Genomic DNA, 21,396 nt, shown 5'->3' on the forward strand with positions numbered 1-21,396 from the left:
GGACCCTGAGATCATGACCTGAACGGAAGGCAGAGCTTAACACACTGAGCCACCCAGACACCCCTGTTTATTTTGTTTTATAAATTTTAAAGAATAAAAATAAATAAAACATTTTAGATAAGATAGAGAAGTCACCTGTATTTTCCTTATCATTATGAGGAAACTGCATGTTATGACTGTAGTTTCATATTTTGCAAGTGTTTTGTGTATTTAAAAATTTTATTCTTTTACCATTTTTATGAATTTATGTGCAGTTTTTTATACTATCAAAATTTTCATCTTTTGTACATTTTCAATAAAAACTGAGATAATATTGCTAGTCAAAATCGGCATGTTCCCTGATAAGCAACTAAAAACTTATTAACCATATTGTTGTAAATATGCCTAAAACATGTACATGTTTATTCTGCTGAGAATAATCTGCTTTCTGGATGGCTCAGAATTATGATTTTGAACATCATCTTTTATTTTGTGCTGTATTACAGTGCTCTCAGAATCTGTTCACATAAATAATATTATTTAATCTAGGCAAATTGAACTTTTTAGCTATTGGGACAAGTGTCTTAGTTCTTCTCTTACCTGTTTTTAGGTGCTGCCACTAATATCTGTCTGCCACTAATACTTTGAATCCTGACAACTAAGATTATAGAATTATGTGTAAAATAAAATAGTCTCTGAATATTGAATTGCATGTGGCCTCACCTGACAATTATTTTGATCCTTTAGAGAATCATTTTTCTGTAGGCTATGTTCCGGAGAGCTGAAGTTGACTTCCAAAGGAACATAGTATTTATTATTGCCTTACAGAAAGAGAAAAGTGGAGCTATTTGAACAGTATGGTAAGACCTGATGAGTATTTTATGCAAGACAGTTCTAAGTAACTGAATTATGAACGATACCATATTTTAACATGGATATTTGCTTGGGTGGGAGTATAAAGTTGAAAGCCAGGTGTGATACTAGCAAAAAACAGCATTCATTCCAAAACAACATAATTCTGTAGGGTTCTGCAGTTTGTGATTCTAGATTGATTGTTGAGCAGTGTTCTGAAAAAATGTTGAAAGCTTCAAGATCATAGTACGGTATTTTGTCTCAAGTTTGTTCAATCTGGGGATTTGGTAGAAGAAGCCTACTATCCCCTCTTTCCTCTCTCCCTTCCTTCTCTCTTTCCTTCCATGTAGGAAGAGTAGGTACCAAGAGAGTATGAAGTAATGCTAATCTGTGCAGTAACTAATTTCAGTGGCTTGTGGTTAGGCTGCTTTAACAGCATAAAGTTGACAGTTTAAGTCTTTTTTGAGTGGAGGGATACTATTAATCTAAAATACCTTTTCCAGTACAGGATGGCATATTTTGTAAGGGTTCTGATACAAATTGAAAAGTTAGAGATTGGTATAGGGAAGTAAGACATTGGAGAGGTTTTTTTGGTAGCCTCTGTTTTCCATAAAGTAAGAGGCAGAGTTAGTAATTTGCTTAAAATGAGAGGATGTGAAAGGAGGAGAGAGCTTAAGGAATTAAGTAAATATTTGAGTCCTTCACTATGAGGAAAGAAAGAATCGCCAGGTAGTTAATGACTTAGTTGAGGTTAAAAATTTCTTTCAATTAAAAATATTTGGTACTGGTTAGGATGATTTAAAAACCATGGCAGCAACCTAGAAGCAAAGGCAGGTGGTTTCATTGGTATAGAATTATCGTTTGGAAGAGTGTTTACAGAAGAAAGGGATGAAGAATTTAGAGCAGAGCTTTAACTAGTATACTGTGATTTGGTTGCAGGTATGTGGAGATACCGATCCCTTTGCCTTCAACACATCAGGAGAGGGTCTGGATGCGATGTGAGAGGGTCTGGATGGCTGGAGCTCCAGGGCTGGCACCCTCTAGATGCCTTATCTATCTTAAATGCCCAATATATATAATATTCTTTGTGTATCAGGATATAAAAAATTGTTTGGAAGTACTGATTCATAGAGCTGGTGAGAGCAGTACTGAGATGTGTTTCTGAGTACTTACTGGTTAGTCAAAAATGTGAAGTCAGGAAGGGGTTAATAAATAGGAAGAATAGCTTTCAGGGTTTTGCCTTCTCAGATCTTCTCCTGTCTCAGACTTTGTTACTATTTTTCTAAGTTTTTTTTTTTCTTCCTGCCTTTCTTATGGCAGATACTCTACCATATGATACTCTCTTTTTTTTTTTTTTTTAAGATTTTATTTATTTATTTGACAGACAGAGATCACAAGAAGGCAGAGAAGCAGGCAGAGAGAGAGAGAGGGCTCTCTCAGGCTCCCCGCTGAGCAGAAAGCTTGACATGGGGCTTGATCCCAGGACCCTGAGATCATGACCTGAGCTGAAGGCAGAGGCTTAACCCACTAAGCCATCCAGGCACCCCCATACAATACTCTTCTAGCTTTTTATTCTCTATATTCAGAATTTCACTTTTATGGTAGGTAATTTATTGATTGTAGTGATTTTATTTTCCTCCAAGTAGATAATGCTAAAATCTTTATTTCCAGACCTGGTATTATAGGCTTAGTCCATTGTGTTGTCTTATTATTTCTAAATATCCAAAACTAAATCCCTTTATTCTCTTTCCAAGTAACTTTATTTCTGACAGTGACTTAGTGTTTCCTTCAGATACCCAAGCAAGACCCCATACTTGGGGCGCCTGGGTGGCTCTGTTGGTGAAGGTGTGGAGCGACTGCCTTCAGCTCAGGTCATGGTCCTGGAGTCCCAGGATCGAGTCCTGCATCAGGCTACCCAGTCATCCTCATGCGCATGAGTTCTCGTGCCCTCTCAAATAAATAAAGTAAAAAAAAAAAAAAAAACCCTCCCCTTGGCATTGGCTTTTTTCTTCTTTCTTGTTTCCCTATCTTATTTCTTTGTCTTAAATGACTCATATTTGCATATCCTGCCTTTTCCTTCACTTCACCGGTCCCCCTCTAAAGCTGCCCTTTTTCTCCATCACAGGAAATCTCTCAGACTTTCCCTCAAGTCTACTCTTGTCAGCACCTCCTCAATTAAATCTTTCTAAATTGTATGTTAAGTGAAAGCATAGAATTCTTTACTTCTTGGTAATTTGACTCCGGTTTACTCTCTTCCACTAAAACAAAAACAAAAAAATCTACATCCCAGGGCACCTAAGTGGCTTAGTTGATTGAGCAACTGCAGTTCAGCTCAGGTCATGATCCTGGCGTCCCCAGATCAAGTGGCCCATGGGGCTCTCTGCTCAGCAGGGGTCTGCTGCTCCCTCTGACTTTTCCTCTCCCTTGCTCGATCTCTCATTCTCTCTCTCTCAAATAAATATATATTTTTAAAAATCTACATCCCAAACATTTAGAATATTTAGATAGTGCCATTTCTTGCCATTGTTTGAAATGAAGGTTTTCTCTGCCTACCATCATTACCTTGTACATCCTTCATTGTTTGACTTGGATGTCATCTTTATAGAGCCTTTCCTAGAAATACCAGTTGCTTTCTCCTTTGTGTTCTAATAGAGGGTACTTTTATTTATATTATTATCATTCTATATTTTAGTTATTTATATTCTTTTTGTTGTGCTAAATTACAAACTTTTTGAAGGATAGATGCCTGTATCTTATTTATATCTGTGCCCACGTATCCAGCATACAAAGTAGTTTTCTGTAACTATTTGAATAACTGAACATACATGATATCAGTCAAAACTTCTCATCTTGACTTTTTTAGCCCACCATAATTTGGTTCCACTCTATTTTTTTTTTTTAATTTTTAAAAAAGATTTATTTATTTATTTATTTGACAGAGATCACAAGTAGGCAGAGCAGCAGGCAGAGAGAGAGGAGGAGGAGGAAGCAGGCTCTCCACAGAGCAGAGAGCCCAATGTGGGGCTCAATCCCAGGACCCTGAGATCATGACCTGAGCCGAAGGCAGAGGCTTTAACCCACTGAGCCACCCAGGTGCCCTGACTCTACCTATTTTATATAGTATTTCCTGCTTCTCACAAGGATGTACTCATTGTTTCATTGAGGTAGTTCTCTTCAGAGAATTTTGTGTAAGCCACCGTAATTTTTATCTTTGTATTTTTTATTTTGATTTCTCCTTGAGCATCATTCAGTGTATGTGAGTACTTACAAGACAAAGACCAAGGCATTTTTTGTATTTCTTTCTTTTTTTCTTTTTTCTTTTTTTTTTTTTTTTTTTTTTTTTTTAAAGATTTTATTTATTTATTTGACAGAGAGAGATCACAGTAGACAGAGAGGCAGGCAGAGAGAGAGAGAGGGAAGCAGGCTCCCCGCTGAGCAGAGAGCCCGATGCGGGACTCGATCCCAGGATCCTGAGATCATGACCCGAGCCGAAGGCAGCGGCCCAACCCACTGAGCCACCCAGGCACCCTCTTTTTTTCTTTTTTTAAGTAGGCTCCAACTCAGCATAGAGCCCAACATGGGGCTTGAACTCATGATCCTCAAATCAAGACCTGAGCTGACATTAACAGTCAGAGGTTCAACTGACTGAGCCACCCAGCATCCCAGTTTTAAATATTGACAAAAATTAGTTCAAAATGTTAAATGTATTTCTGGGGGTGCCTGGGTGGCTCAGTGGGTTAAGCCTCTGCCTTTGGCTCAGGTCATGGTCCCAGGGTCCTGTGATCAGCCCTGCATCGGGCTCTCTGCTCAGCAGGGAGCCTGCTTCCTCCACCTCCTCTGCCTGCCTCTCTGCCTGCTTGTGATCTCTCTCTCTGTGTCAAATAAATAAATAAAACCGTTTTTTTTTTTTTAAAAGGTTTTATTTATTTATTTATTTGACAGAGAGAGAGAGAGAGAGAACAAGTAGGCAGAGAGGCAGGCAGAGAGAGAGGAGGAAGCAGGCTCCCTGCTGAGCAGAGAGCCCGATGCGGGACTCGATCCCAGGACCCTGAGATCATGACCTGAGCCGAAGGCAGCGGGTTAACCCACTGAGCCACCCAGGCGCCCCTAAATAAAATGTATTTTTGTAAAAATACATTTTTTAAAAAATGTATTTTTGTAAAGATTTAAGATATTGTTGAGCAGTATGGTTTAATTCTACACTGAGCTCTTAAAGACTGGTAAAATTTGGTAAGATAGAAGATGTATTAAAGCAGATATTTTCGTATACAGAAGTATTAATCATCTTTAAATTACTTTCTATCCCTTTAAAAAAGACAGAATTCTCAATTCACTGAGTTCCAATCTCCAGGGAAACCTGGAGAGTACTTGAAGTTCAGTTTTGGAAAGTGTAAGTTTAAGCAACAGTAATCTCTAAGTTTAGTTTGTAAATTTGAAGGTTTGAAAGTGGCAGATTGATTACTTGAGGAATTCTTAAGGAAAATTATGGAGGTTTGTTTACTTTGTACATTATTTTTTTTCTTCTTACTGACATTTTTCAGTGGTAATTACTATTCTTTTAATGATGAAAGATTTTATTAAATGATTTCATGATAAATTATTACTTCCAAAGTATTAAAATTTCTTCATAAAGGAAAGCTCAGAAACAACACACCTAGAATCTTAGAGTGGTATCAGTAATTGAGAAGCATAATCAGCTGTTAAATCTGACAACTCTGTTCAAATGTGCCAACAATCAGATGCTATTGCCCTATTCTGTTATTAAGCCATCCAGGATTAGTGGTCATTTGTAGTCTCTGAGGTAGAATTTATCCCTAGTCAGGGTTCCCATAAAGATCATACTAGCGTATATTTGATTTGTGTAGTAACACAACTATTAACAAAGTTGTGTCCTAGTCCAGTAGAAAAATAAAATATATTTTCTTCTCACTATTTTTTGTTCCTTTAAAAAAATCCTAGTACTTTGATTTTTTTTTTTAAAGATTTTATTTATTTGACAGAGATCACAAGTAGGCAGAGAGACAGGCAGAGAGAGAGGGGAAGCAGGCTCCCCACTGAGCAGAGAGCCAGATGCAGGGCTGGATCCCTGGATGCTGGGCTCATGACCTGAGCCGAAGGCAGAGGCTTTAACCCACTGAGCCACCCAGGCACCCCAAGTACTTTGATTTTAAAAGGGACAAATGATTGTATTATAAAAAATTCAAACTGCATAGAAATGCATAGCACAGAAGTTGAAAGCTCCAAACCCACTGCTATAAATCTCCCTCCTATAATCTCAGTCCCCAAATAAGTGTATATTTTTCTGTATTTTCCCCATGCATATGTAAACGTAAGTTGTTTTACAAAAAGAGATAGTATAACAGACTTATTTGCCACCTGCTTTAAAAAAATTATCTGTACTTTCTGTAGCTGTACAGAACTACCTCAATTTTAAAGACTGCTCAGCAGTTTATTTTATGGATGTACCCTAATTTTATCTTAATTGTGAAAATTAAAACTTTAATAAAAAGGAAAAAACCCTTGGGTCAGATTTTCCCTTTTACTTCTACCCTCCTCAGTTATAATATAGCTCTGTACAGTTGTTGTTATTTTTTAAAGATTTTATTTATTTGTCAGAGAGGGAGAGCACGGGGGGGGGGGGAGTGGTAGGCAGAAGGAGAAGGAGAAGCAGACTCCCCGCTGAGCAAGGAAGCCCCATAGGTAGATGTTTAACTGACTGAGCCACCCAGGTGTCCCTTTGTACAGTTATTTTTAATTAAATGTTGATTATTTGAAAGTTCTAGTAAATAAAATGGTGAGAAACTACATGCAAATAATATGAATTTGAATTAATGTTTAGTTTTAGTGTTTTTTTTTTTTTAAAGATTTTATTTATTTATTCGACAGAGAGAGATCACAAGTAGGCAGAGAGGAAGGCAGAGAGAGAGGAGGAAGCAGGCTCCCTGCTGAGCAGAGAGCCCGATGCGGGACTCGATCCCAGGACCCTGAGATCATGACCTGAGCCGAAGGCAGCGGCTTAACCCACTGAGCCACCCAGGCGCCCAGTTTTAGTGTTTTTAAAGGCAATAACCTGTCCATGGTGATGGTGTTTATGTTTTCTATTAAAAAAAATTACAGGGGGCACCTGGGTGGCTCAGGGGGTTAAGCCTCTGCCTTCGGCTCAGGTCATGATCTCGGGGTCCTGGGATCGAGCCCCACATCGGGCTCTCTGCTCAGTAGGGAATCTGCTTCCCTCTCTGTCTCTGCCTGCCTCTCTGCCTACTTGCCATCTCTGTCTGTCAAATAAATAATCTTAAAAAAAAAAATTACGGCTTTTTTCTAATTTGTAACAAAGACCATTTGAAGTCTTTGCTCCATTTTGAGGTTTTGCTCCATTTACGAGGATTGTCATCCGTATCCTGTTACACAGTTCTGTAGTTATATGCATCTAGAATCTTTTTTGGTTGAGTCTTTTAGTTTTTTTTAATAGAATTTATTTTATATAACAGATAATTAGCAGCATCTTTGTATTTCATATTTCATATTAAATTCTAGAGTCTAGGCTTCCTTACCAGGAATGTTAGACATTATGTGGTGTACCCTGTGATTTGTGGTACTTCCTTTTTAACTAGTTGGAACTGAGTCCCAGATACTCTTTGGGCTTGCCAGGACAGATACACCCTTCATCGCTACTGGTCATGATGACACCACAATCACAGCTAGAATAGTCGACTCTGTGTTGAACTCCACCTAGTTTGTTCTGATAGGAGACCTAAATAGATGTTAGATATGTTTTCTTTTGATGACTAATACTTGGGGATTTTAGACTATTTTAAACAAGACAAACAAGAAGATCATTAGGTTCATTGAGTAATAGAAACCTATTATTTGAAAGAAACTTAACCTTTTTCCAAAAGTAGAATGTCTAGTGTTAGATATCAGGGAGCATCCAGCTCCCCAAATTTTAATCCTCCATAGTAGGGAAGAATCTGTAGAATTATTTGTTTTCATAGGTTTTGTGACAAAGAAAATTAGTCCTCCATTTTTAATTATTTTAAGGTTCTGTAGTAGGAACAGTTGATTGTATGCCCTTCTTTGATTCTGAGGACTTCATCTATTTCTAGCTATAAGGGATGGTCTTAAACATTATATTTTTTTATCTGTGTAACTGCTTCTCTAGAAAAGGAATTAATAATAAGGGCCATTATGTTAGGTGCTCTGCTAGGTACTCTGATTTAACCCTTTAAGCAATTTTATGAGATAGATTCTAGTATCCCAGTTTTATAGAAAAGGAGCAGTCTTAGAGAGTTTAAGTAATCTGCCCAAGGTGACACAGCTAGTCAGAGGCAGAGTCAGGACTTGAAACCAGATCTTTCTAGTACGCAAATGAATGACATTTACTTTTGCTTGACTGTTTATTATTTTTTTGTCAGTGATCACACTTAAATGTGGAAAGTCACCTTTCCTTTTGTGATTGCTTTTCTTTCATAATATTTTCCCGTAGTTCTTAGATATGCTAGCTTTTTTGATTATTATTGTAGGCCTCATTTTCTCTAGCTGGAGTATTTTCTTTTCCTAGAGTATTTTGGTAATATTTTATAAGACTTCTTAGTCTTACAGTCCTCATCTTGGTGGGTTACTCAGTCAGCTAGTTGTTTTTCCTAAGTTATTTGAAGTCAAGTTTGCGGGGGGCGGGGGGCGGACAAAAACTTTGCTCACAGAGTAAGCCTTAGCTGAGATAGTCAACCCATGTGAAAGTCTCTAAAGGTAAACATGGTGCTGTCTGTGCTTCTCAGTTCCCCTTTACTCTTCCAGAGGAGATGGTGATCCTGGGCATACCTCTCTTTAGGTAACTGTCAGAGTCTGACAGTTCTAAACTCCATTGTACTATATACTTCAATTCCCTTTAATATCATGGGCAGTAGTATCTAGAACAACATGGAATGGAGGATGTCCCTGAATCTCCTCATGTTGAATATCTCATGTCTGTCTAGTTCCTCTCAAGTTATTGTCTCTGTGGATATCTGTTTAGATTAAGGAGTAGAGTGAACATCTTTGGATTTAGGTCTCTAAATCTCTTCACTCTCCATATAAATCATTCTAAAATTCAGTGACTTTTAAATGCAACCACAAGATGAACACATGTGACTCTAGCAACTAATATGGCAAGACCCCATTATATTAGTATAGACCCATCCATGAGACTCCTTGTTCTACCACCTCTTTACCCAGATGATACCAATATTTTCCTTTGGTGCTGAGAAAAGTAAGAAATTTTGAACTGTTTAATACAGAACTGTGAACTGATCTACATGTCTGCAGGACTATGAATGACAGAGAATCTTTGATGGTTAAGAAAACTAGAATGCTAGTTTCCTTTGTTTAAGATTTTATTTATTTCAGAGAGGGAGTACACACAGGAGGGGTGTGGGTAGGGGCAGAAAGAGAGGGAGACAAACAGACTCACTGAGCATGGGAGCCCACCATGGGGTTTAATTCCAGGACCCTGAGATCATGACCTGAGCTTAAGTCAGAAGCTTAACCAGTTGAGCTACTCAGGCACCCCTCTGTTGTTTCATAATTTTAAAAATTTTGCTACTATTTTGGAGTCATATTAAATTTCCCAGTAATTTTTGCAAAACTGATATAGTATTAATTATTTTCATATAGGTACTGTGTGTCTCTTGTTAAATGTTATATTGGGTATTAAATCTTTTCACTCTGTTGTGAGTGGTTTTTTTCCCCCTATAGTATTTTCTAATTAGCTACTCTTTGTTTAAAGGAAAGTCATTGATTTCAGAGAACTGTTGTGATAACTTGCCTAGGTTAGTGTTTCCAGGTTTTTTGTCAGTCTCACCTGTAGACGTCATCTGCAAATAATGACCAAAAAATCCTCCTATTATTTATGGCCATTCTCTTGTTTGAATGACTTGACTAGCCCTTCCAGAACAATGTTATATAGTGATGAAAGCTTTTCCCCCCTGATATGAATGAGAACTAGTCATCAGTTTTGTTTTTGTTTTGCTGTGTTTTTTTTTTTCTGAATTGTGCAGAGCAAAGAAAACATGTCTGTGAGCTGAATCCAGCCACAGTTCTCTGGTTTGAAGATTTATTTTTTAATGTTGTACCTTGATACTCTTAGAGACATGAAAATTGGTCTCTGTAGACTTTCTGCAAGATGCATCTACTTTGCTACTTAATATTTGCTATGAGTCAAGAAGCAGCATGTAGATAGGTTACCAGTTTTATGGAGGAGAAAATCTTTGGTTCCTTACTATTCTCTTTTGTGGTAAGTCTCTCTCTTTCAAGGGCTTGTTGGAACCCCAAGAATAAGATATTAATTTTTATGTCTATTGTGCTTGTAGAGCTGTTGTAACTGAAAATGGGGTTGTAACAAGTGTACAAGAAGTCTTAGACATTATTGTTACATAATTTTGTTTCTGTTACTCTCATTCTTCATATTCTCCTTTCTTGTCTTAGTGATTGACATCACCATAATTCTTAAGTTACCCCAGTCAGAAATATAGCAGTCATTTTAAAATTTTACCCATTTATTCTACTGATAAATGCAATAAAAAATATTCTTGAGTGCCTAGCATGTGCCAGTTGAGTTTTAGTTGCTAGAGATCAGGCAGTGAATAGGGCAGATAAGGTTCCTGTTTTCTTGGAACTTGAAACTTAGTGAGGGAACCCGTACCATATACAATAAAAATAGGCTAATGAGATTTCAGTTATTGGCAAGTTAAGGACTTTACAAAAATCAGGATGTGATACTGAGTGATGGAGAAAAGAAGTTGTTCTTTATTATTATTATTATTTTTTTTTTTTTAAGATTTTATTTATTTATTTGAAAGAGAGAAATCACAAGTAGATGGAGAGGCAGGCAGAGAGAGAGGGAAGCAGGCTCCCCGCTGAGCAGAGAGCCCGATGCGGGACTCGATCCCAGGACTCTGGGATCATGACCTGAGCCGAAGGCAGCGGCTTAACCCACTGAGCCACCCAGGCGCCCAGAAGTTGTTCTTTAAATGGAGTGTGTGTTAGTCTAGGTTCTCTGAGAAACAGATGCCATGACAGGATTAAATATGCAAGGAATTTTTTTTTTTTTTTTGGTTGTAAAATATACATCATGTAAAGTTTACTCTTTTAACCATGTGTAAATGTGTAGTTTGGCATTAAATATATTCAGATTGTTGTGCAACCATCACCACCATCCATATCCAGCACATTTTTATCTTTCCCAAATGAAATTCTATACCCACTTAACACCAATTTCCATCCCCTTCTCTCTTTATATACCCTGGTGACCACTGTTGTGCTTTCTGTCTCTGAATTTGACTGCTGCTGGCACCGATGTAAATGGAAGCATACAGTATTTATCCTTTTGTGATCGTCTGTTTCACTTAGCTTATTGTCGTCAAGGTTCCTTTGTGTTGTAACGTGTCAGAGTTTCCTTTTTTTTAAAAGCCTTTTTTTTTTTTTTAGAGTAGTTTCAGGCTTATAACAAAATTGAGAGGGAGGTATATGAGGGACTTCGCATATACTCTCCGTCCCTACACATGCACAGCCTTCCCCATTATCAGCATCAATCATCAGAATAGTACTTTTTTTTTTTTTAACCAAGGGTGAACCTAAATTAAGTCAGGTTTGGACAAATGTGTAATGTTATATGTCCTTCCTTATAATATCAAACAGTATTTCACTGTCCTGAAAATCCTCTTTGCTCTACCTGTTTATTGCCACTTAAGCCCTTCCTTGTAACCACTAACGTTTTTATTGTCTCCATAGTTTTTGTCTTTTCTGGAATTTGATGTACTATAGTTGGAATCATTTGGCATGTGTAGCCTTTTCAGATTGGCTTCTTTCACTTAATATAATGTGCACTTAAGGTTCCTCCACATTTTTTCATGGCTTGATAGCTCCTTTCTTCGTTGCAGTGAATAATACTCCATATTCTGGATCCACCACAGTTTAGCCACTCAACTCCTGAAGGACATCTTGGTGGTTTTCCAAGTTTTGCCAATTAGAGTAAAGCTGTTACAAGCATCTAGTGCAGGTTTTTGTACGGATTCCTTCCTTAAAAAAAAAAAAAAAGTGGGGGGAGTATTTTATTTGTTTATTTTTGTGAAAGAGAGGGAAAGGATTTCAAGGAGACCCTGTGCTGAGCTTGGAGCCCCACGCATGGCTTGATCTCACAACCTTGAGATCATGACCTGAGCCAAAATCAAGAGTTGGACACTTAACCGACTTGAGCCACCCAGGTGCCCTGGATTCCTTTTAAGGCTGAACAATATTTCACTATATATATACACACAGCACACTTTGTTTATCCATTCATTCATTGATGGATATTTGGGTTGCTTCCTCTTTTTGGCTGTTGTGAATAATGCAGTTGTGAACAGGTATGTCAAATAATTTGTTTGAGTCCCTGCTTTCTTTTAGGTGCATACCTAGAAATGGAATTGCTAGATCACAGGGTAATTCTCTATTAATTTTTGGAGGAATTGCCGTACTCTTTTCCACAGTTGCTGTACCATTTTCCATTCCCACCAGCAGTGTACAAGGAATCCAGTGTCTCCACCCCTTACGGATATTTGTTATTTTGTTTCTTAGATGATAGCCACCCTGGATGTGAAGTAGCATCACATTATATTTTTAACTTAAATTTCCCTACTGATTAGTGACATCTTTTTATGGTTTTTGTTTTGTTTGTTTTGTTTTTTAGTAGGCTCCACACCCAGTGTGGAGCCCAGTGCAGGAGTTGAATTCAGGACCTGAGATCAAGAGTTGGACACTTAACTGACTGAGCCACCTAGGTACCCCTCATTTTATGTTCCTTTTGGCCATTTGTACACCTTCTTTGGAGGAATCATTATTCAGTTCCTTTTTCCATTTTTATTTTTTAATTTATTTATTTTTAAAGATTTTACATATTTGACAGAGCGAGAGAGTACACAAGCAAGGGTAGTGGCAGGGAGAGGGAGAAGCAGGGAGAGCCCCATGTGGAACTCGATCCCAAGACCCTGGAATCATGACCTGAGCTGAAGGCAGTTGCTTAACCAACTGAGCCACCCAGGCACCTCCTTTGTCCATTTTTAATGGGGTTTTTGTTGTTGAGTTTTAGGAGTTCTTTATATATTCTGGATATCAGCCCTTATATCTTTTTTTTTTTTTTTTTAAGATTTTATTTATTTATTTGACAGACAGAGATCACAAGTAGGCAGAGAAGCAGGCAGAGAGAGAGGGGGAAGCAGGCTCCCTGCTGAGCAGAGAGCCCGATGTGGGGCTCGATCCCAGGACCCTGGGATCATGACCCGAGCCAATGGCAGAAGCTTTAACCCACTTAGCCACCCAGGTGCCTCTCAGCCCTTATATCTTATCAGATATATGATTTGTGAATATTTTCTTCTCTTCTGTGGGTTACCTTTTTACTCTGTTGGTATTTTCCTCTTTACACAGTGTGCAAGGATTTTATTAGGGGGAGGTGTCTGTAAGAGAAAATGAGGGGAGAAGCTGGAGAAGGCAGAGTTGTTGGACTGTAATGCAGATCTGACCCTGAGTGGAGAGAGGAAAGAAAAAGTTGGGTTTTAGGAAGTTTCAGCAAGGCCATCAGGGAGTCCTAAAACCAAAGTCAGCTATTAAAGTTCTGTGTCTCCAAAGGACAGGCCTAACTTAGTTTCCCTGTTATAATGTCATTGGCCAGGAGCAGTCTGTGGGAAATACGACTTCAGGCAAATGTAGTAATAGATTTCAAAACACAGCAGTTGGGGCTCTTCATCAGTTAAGCTTTCTGTAGTTGGAGGTCTGCAAGGGACATTCTCATGGTTGCCCCAGAGCAGTCAGAGAAGACTTCTCCAAAGAGTGACATTTATTTTTTGTTTTTAATTTTTTAAGGTTTTATGTATTTTGAGAGAGAGAGATCGTGGGCAGGGCGGAGGAGCAGAGGGAGAAGCTGATTCCCTGCTGAGTAGGTAGCCCAGATCAGAGACTTGATCCCAGGAATCTGGGATGATAATCTTAGCCAAAGGCAGATGCTTAACCAACTGAGCCACAGAGGTGCCCATTGGTTTAAATTGACATTTAAAGCAAGACCGACATGGTGATCAGAAGGTAGTTAGCCTTTCCAAAAAAAAAAAAAAAAAAAAAAAAAGCATGTTAGGCATGGGGAATGCAAAGCACAGGTGCAGAGAAAGCTTGCCATGTTCAGAGACCAATAAGAAAGAGGGCCAGTTTGGCTGCAGCCTAGTGAATAAAGAGGTGAGGTAGTAAGAGAAATAGATGGACATTAGATCATAAAGGGTCATATAAGCTGTGGTAAAGGGTTTGGATTTTGTTTTTGAGACATTTGGAAACTACTGGAAAAATTTGAGCAAGGGTATAATATCTGGTTTATATTCTTAGGATACACTCAAGTTGCTATGTAGAAGTGAATTGTTGGTAGAAGTAAGAACAATTAGAGTCTGTTGCAATAGTATAGGGAGAAGATTATGATAATTTGGACTAGGATGCTAGCTCTAGATGTTTCCTAACCAAAGGTTAACAAACTCCTGGTAACTGTGTCTTTCATTATCTCTGGATTTTGTGCTTTCCCATTCTGAACACCAGTCCCATATTGTCTATCCATACATTTTTCTCATTTTTATAGCAGTAGCTTCTTTACTGTTCTTTTCTGTCTCCAGTTTTGGCCTACTTCAATCCCTTTTTTACCCTGTATTACCAGATGGTCCAGCTGAAGTATAGCTATAATAATATTACTTTCTAGTTTAAGATTTTTCAAGGTGTTCCCCTTGTCTTATATTTTAGAATGGCCTGCTTCTTCTATCCCCCACTACGCTGTTCCTTTGCTGATTCTTACTTATCCTTCAAATTATGGATTCCTTCTATAATATCTAAGTGTCCTTGCAGTGTTTTCTTTTTGGTGTTTTGTAATCTATTTCTCTCTCTCCTTAGTCTGAATTCTTTGAAGGTTAGGACTATTTTACTTTTCTTTTTTTAAAAGATTTTATTTATTTATTTGACAGAGAGAGACCGACCACAAGTAGGCAGGCAAATAGAGTGGGGAAGCAGGCTCCCTGCTGAGCATAGAGCCTGATGTATGGCTTGATTCCAGGACTCTTGAGATCGAGACCTGAGCCGAAGCCAGAGAGGCCTAAGTTACCCTGAGCCACCCAGGTGCACCTGATTTTACTTTTTTAATGTCAGTATGTGGATCAGTGTCTCATGCAGACTCTGATAACATACCCTAGTGGACCTGTTGGAACTGTTTATTCAGTAATTGCAGTTTTGAGTGTTCTGTGAGTTTTATCCTTAAAGTTTTTTACATTGTCCCATTTTTTTCTGTATTCTGATATCATTATATCTATAATTGTCTCTTTTAGGGCTTTTAGTGAATTATCTGTAATTTTTTTTTCATCCTGTGCCCTTGTTCAATAAGAATTCAGATGAATCATTTGATAGCCAACAGTCTGTCTCTGAACATTATTGTCTATTTAGGCTAGGTTGCCTTGATCATTGATCTTTCTTCACATTTTTATTACATCCAGATTCCTTTTTTAAAAATATATTTTGTTTATTTATTCATGAGAGACAGAAAGGCAGAGGCAGAGGGAGAAGCAGGCTTCCTGCTCTGCAGGGAGCCGGATTCAGCCTTGATCCCAGGACTCTGACGACCTGAGCTGAAGGTAGACAGATGCCTAACCAACTAAGCCACTCAGGTGCCCTGCACCTAGCTTCCTAAAAGAAGTTGAGTTTGGCAGTCTCACAATAGTTAACTATAACTATTCTCCTTTCTGTCCGATATCAGTCTGCAAGTTAATTTTAATTTGCTAAGAAGTTTATCATTACTAGCTATAAGAAGTAGTGATTATGAAGCATTTAGGTGGTAGGAGAGAGTATTTTGTCAGGTTCTTGATTTCATATCCTTAAACTGGCACATAGTAAAATAAATAACAGTAAAAGAGAATTAAAAATTCAGAACATGTCTTAAGTAATATCCCTGTGGTACCAATATTTGTTTCTACTTAGTTATATTTAAAAAGTGCATAAACAGTGGATATATTTCTAGTTCATTTCCTGATAATCTTTGAAAGTTTTATAGAAAAATACAAAATCTTACGGATATTTTAAAACATCTTGTTCCTTTAGAGCTCTGTAAGATCATCAAATTTCTATTTAAACTTAACAGTACTTACATTTACCATTGGTTGTAAAAGTCATTCATACCAATAATAATGACTGTTTCTAAACCATATCTCAGTTTACAGATAGAGTTCCTCAAAGTTGTACCCATAATCTTAATGAGTTTTTAAACCCCCCTTATGTTCATGTACATTTAATTTATTATATAAATTGCCAAATCCTAACCCTTTTAGTTTTGAAAGTTAGCATTTTTAGTTACTGTGCTTTTTTTTAATGCAAAATTTACTGCTAGTTGTGTATCCTACGCTAGTTTCAGAAGTAATTGGTATGCTGCTCTCATGACATAGCAATACAATGATTGAATCAAACCAGTACAAGGAGCTGGTTTAGTACTGAAGTACTAAAATCTTGCGGATTTAGTACTGAAGTAACGTATAAGCAAATAAGTCCTAATGTGGTTAAGGAGTTAAGATATATGTGGTACATGTTTAACCTCCTTTGTAAATTGGATCAGCCAATAATTTTTTATTTTATTTTATTTATTTATTTGACAGAGATCACAAGTAGGCAGAGAGGAATGGAAGCAGGCTCCCCACTGAGCAGAGAGCCCGATGCGGGCCTTGATCCCAGGACCCTGGGATGATGACCTGAGCTGAAGGCAGAGGCTTTAACCCAGGGAGCCACCCAGGCGCCCCGGCCAATAATTTTTATAGAAATAAAAGACTAGGTTGTAATTTCATCAAATACCAAATAGTTTCAAATATTATTTATTGATCCTTTGTGTTAGTTTTGCTGCTTTTTTAGTTAAAAAAATCCAGTACTAGTATTTATTTCTTTTCATGAACTTCTCTTCTTTTTCTCAGTTCAAAATAAAAGCATGAATTAGAATACTCCTTGGTGGGAATAGCTCAGGTAATATGGGCTTGACATGATAGCTCAGACAACAGTTACTGGTATACAAACACTCACCACCTACCACATTGTATACGTACCACCTGTCCCTTATTCCCTCCCTGCCTCCACCTAGGCAGACAAAATTCGCCAAAACCCAGAGCAGAGTTAACCATAAAGAGTTCAGTGTTTTGGCTTTGGGGCATAAGCTAATGGAAAAAAAATTGAGTTTAGTAAATTATGCTATGAATCGCTTCTTTGTAAATTCACTTATGGTTCCTGTTCTCAGAATTGATCTGTCCTTTTGGCAAGTTTTCATTGCATCTTAGAATCTCCATTACCAGTACCTCGAGTGTGACTTAGTAATTAAGGGTGAGGAGTCTGAAGCAGTTTTTTTCCTTCAGCATATGAAGTTTATTTCTCTAGAGATCCAACTCATCACAACTCCTCAGAGACATAAACTGAAAGATCCCCATATTTTTCCAAATGACGTGACTCTTTAATGAGATCAAAGACGGGTCCATAATTATCTGATGCACAGAAGTCTGGCTGCTTTCTCTCTTGACTTTTTGGCGACAGCTTAATAGAGATATAATTCACATACCATTATAACTCTCCCTTTTTAAGTGTGTACATTAGTGGTTTTTAGAATATTTAGAGTTGATTAACTATCACCACAATCACTTTTTTTTTTATTAAGATTTTATTTATGTATTTGACAGAGATCACAGGTAGGCAGAGAGCAGGCAGAGAGAGAGGGGGAAGCAGGCTCCCCGCTGAGCAGAGAGCCTGATGCAGGGCTGAGTCCCAGGACCCTGGGATCATGACCTGAGCTGAAGGCAGAGGCTTAACCCACTGAGCCGCCTAGGCACCCCCACAATCAGTTTTAAAACCTTTTCACTTCACTGAAAATAAATCTGCAACACTTTGGCCATCACATTTCAATTCTCTGGTTATTCTCCTGTCCTAGCCAATCACTAATCTACCTTCTGTCTCTATAGCACTGCCTATTCTGGACTTTTCTTACCAAAGGAATCTTAAAAAATGTGGTCTTGTGACTGTTTCTTTTACTTAGTGTAGTACTTTTGAAGTCCTGTCACTTTGTAGCATGAAATAGTATTTCATTTCTTTTGATTAATGAGTAACCATGGTGTGGATTTATTTATTCATCAGTTGATGGACATTTGTGTTGTTTGCACTTTTGTGCTATCATGACCAATGGTACTATGAATATTGTAGCTAAGCCAGGTTACATTTCAGAGTGGCCACACCATTTTATATTCCCACCAGCAATGTATGAAGATTTTAACTTCTTTATATCCTTGCCAATACTTGTTATTATCTCTATTTTTTCTATTGTGGCCTTCTTAGTGGGCCACCCCTTGAATCTTAAATCACATTTATCTGTACCTTATTGTTGTGATTTGTGTTTTCTTACATTTAATTACAGTGATCCTTATCTGATTTGCTGCCTCTTGTAATTTGGTCATTGCTGTGCCCATGTGTTCAGCCTTCTTTGTGTTCCTCCTTTCCTACTTCTGCTGAACTCTAGATAGAGCTTGATGGCTGATTCTGGTTACATCACTGCCTGTCCTTGTAAACAAGAATTACAGAAGATAGAGGTTTTGATAGCTTTATATAGAAGCAGACTGTTTCTGGGGTGGCTGGCTGGCTCAGTCAGTGGAACATGTGACTCTTGATCTTAGGGTTGTGAGTTTGGGCCCCATGTTGGGCATGGAGCCTACTCAAAAAAAAGAAAGAAAGAAATAGGCTGTTTCATTTTTTTTTTTTTAATTGCTATCATCTGTTCTGATAATAGTCATACACTAAAGTGGGAGACTTGTGAGATTGTATATTCCTGTAACTGTCATTTGTGGAGAAGGAAAAGACTTGCTACCAAATACCTGTTCATCCTCTCTTTTTAGGAAGTGGTTTAAAAAGTGCATGTTAAATACAAAACTAATCCATAGTCTTAGAAGTTAGGATAGTGGTTACAACTTCTAGTAGTTGGAGTGACTGGAAGGGGATTTCTAGGGTGCTGGTTATCTTATGTTTTGTGATCTTGGAGGTTACATAGGTATGTTCACTTTGTGAGAATAGATTGAGCTGTAAAGTTAAAATATGTTTGTCTCTTATACTTCAACTTAAGTTAAAAATAAAAAACTCAAGTTAAAATAAATACTTAAGTTAAAATAATAAAAATAAACATAAAATAAATATAAAATATAAAAATATAAATAAATATAAAATAATAAAAATAAAAACTTAAGTTAAAAATCTTAACATTATTTAATCATATTTTGGACTTCCACATTAACTGCCTTTCTGATAAATACATTCTATTTTGAGTCATGATATTTATTAATTTTATGTTGTTACCATTCTTATGTGTACATTGCATTGATGCAGATGAATTAATTTCAAGTTCCTTTCTTCAGCAGCTCCTACTTTCAAAGACACAATGATTTAGATACCCTTAGATTAGTTATAGGAAATTTGGTTTTATGTTTTTGCTGTGCTGCTTTAACTGACTGATCTTCAGCCACTCACAGTCTTGGCTGGAGTCTTTCTGCATATATCTGAAACTTTGTGAAATGCAGTAATTGTGTATTTTGTCTATCAGTGAGTTATATTCTCATCAGAGAATAGAGTAGTACGAAAAAAAGATACATGGGAAAGAGGAGCTATATTTATACTAGTTCATTATTTATAGCTTATCTGTCTAATACAATAACGATCTAGATGCAGAAAAAAATATTTAATTACCACTTTCAGGATACCAGGAGAAAAGCGTTGACTAATCAAAGTCTTTTAAATTCTAGTCCTTTGATCTGTTTTTACTATAATAGGTTTTGAAGAAATTGTTAGATTTTAACTAAAAATGTAGCTGAAGGTAGATCATAGAGCAAGGTAAGTTTTTGGTTAATAGAAGTTTTCAAATAGGCTTCTGTTCTATGATCTTTACTATATTTCTGAAGATTGGGTATGTGGTAGAGGTATCAGAGAAAAATGGCTTAAAAGAACGGTAAAATGACTTACTACAGCCAACTTATATCCTGGTATATCAGGAAAAGGCAGTTCTCTGTTCTAACGATGTCCTCAGTGGCATCTGAAATGCTTCAGTTAGTGTAATAAAACACATTAACATCCTTTTAAATCTCTAATTTTGTCTTCTAGGCCTTCCTTAAAGTTTCTCATGTCTCAATGGACTCCTGAATATAACAAGCTATATACCTTAAAAGTGGATATGAAGAGTGAGATTCCTTCTGATGCGCCAAAGACACAGGAGAGTCTGAAAGGGATCCTCTTGCATCCAGAGCCCATTGGGGCAGCCAAAAGTTTTCCTGCGGGAGTTGAGATGATTAACAGTAAAGTGGGGAATGAATTCTCTCATTTGTGTGATGATTCTCAAAAACAAGAGAAGGACATGAATGGTAACCAACAAGAACAAGAAAAAAGTGTTGTTGTGAGGAAAAAACGCAAAAGCCAGCAGGCTGGCCCTTCTTACATGCAAAATTGTGTTAAAGAGAACCAGGGAATATTAGGATTGAGGCAACACCTAGAAACACCAAGCGATGAAGATAATGATTCCTCTTTTAGTGATTGTCTTTCTTCCCCTTCATCTAGTCTGCATTTTGGAGATTCTGATACTGTGACTTCGGATGAGGATAAAGAAGTCTCTGTAAGACATTCCCAGGCAATTTTGAGTGCTAAAAGTAGAACTCATAGTGCACGGTCCCAAAAGTGGCCTCGGACAGAGACAGAATCTGTTTCAGGATTGTTAATGAAGAGACCCTGTTTTCATAGCAGTTCATTAAGGAGGCTTCCATGCAGAAAGAGATTTGTAAAAAATAATGCCTCACAGAGGACGCAGAAACAAAAAGAGAGGATATTAATGCAGAGAAAAAAACGAGAAGTGTTAGCCCGAAGAAAATATGCATTGCTCCCCACTTCTAGTAGTTCCAGTGAGAATGACCTCAGCAGTGAATCCTCTTCCAGCTCCTCAACTGAAGGAGAAGAAGATTTGTTTGTTTCCACCAGTGAAAACCACCAAAACAATACAACTGTTCCCTCAGGTAAAAATGTTTCTTAAGTTGAGCAAAATGTGGAAGCTCTTGCGTTGTGTTTGTGGTTAATTTTCTTCTTCTTTTTTTTTTTAATTTAAAGATTTTATTTATTTATTTGACACAGAGAGATCACAAGTAGGCAGAGAGGCAGGCAGAGAGAGAGAGGAGGAAGCAGGCTCCCTGCTGAGCAGGGAGCCCGATGCGGGACTCGATCCCAGCACCCTGAGATCATGACCTGAGCTGAAGGCAGCGGCTTAACCCACTGAGCCACCCAGGCGCCCATTAATTTTCTTCTTTGTATTAGCGATTTCATTGCTTTTAGAAGGAATATGAGGCTCAGTTAACTTTTATTTTTAAGCCATATAAATAAATTGCCACCTGTAGTATTAAACCATGACTCCAGTTCTAAGGTTAAATTTAAAAATTTTTTTCGGAGGTTCTGTGATGGATTTCTTTTACATTCAACCACAGTAAGGACACTAAAATAGTTAAT

General features: G+C 37.6%; 1 protein-coding gene across 8 annotated transcripts in view; it reads left to right on the plus strand.

Moving 5' to 3' along the window:
- The window catches only part of RNF111 (ring finger protein 111), a 97,269-nt gene that overhangs the window by 22,417 nt on the left and 53,456 nt on the right, over positions 1-21,396 (plus strand). For all 8 annotated transcript variants that reach the window (XM_059180640.1, XM_059180643.1, XM_059180645.1 and 5 more), the window contains exon 2: positions 20,014-20,912. In XM_059180640.1, the coding sequence (XP_059036623.1) occupies positions 20,033-20,912 (880 nt within the window). In that variant the 5' untranslated portion in view covers positions 20,014-20,032. The remainder of the gene's footprint in view (positions 1-20,013; positions 20,913-21,396) is intronic.

The sequence above is a fragment of the Mustela lutreola genome, chromosome 7, assembly GCF_030435805.1.
Source record: "Mustela lutreola isolate mMusLut2 chromosome 7, mMusLut2.pri, whole genome shotgun sequence".
Classification (NCBI taxonomy): Eukaryota; Metazoa; Chordata; class Mammalia; order Carnivora; family Mustelidae; genus Mustela; species Mustela lutreola.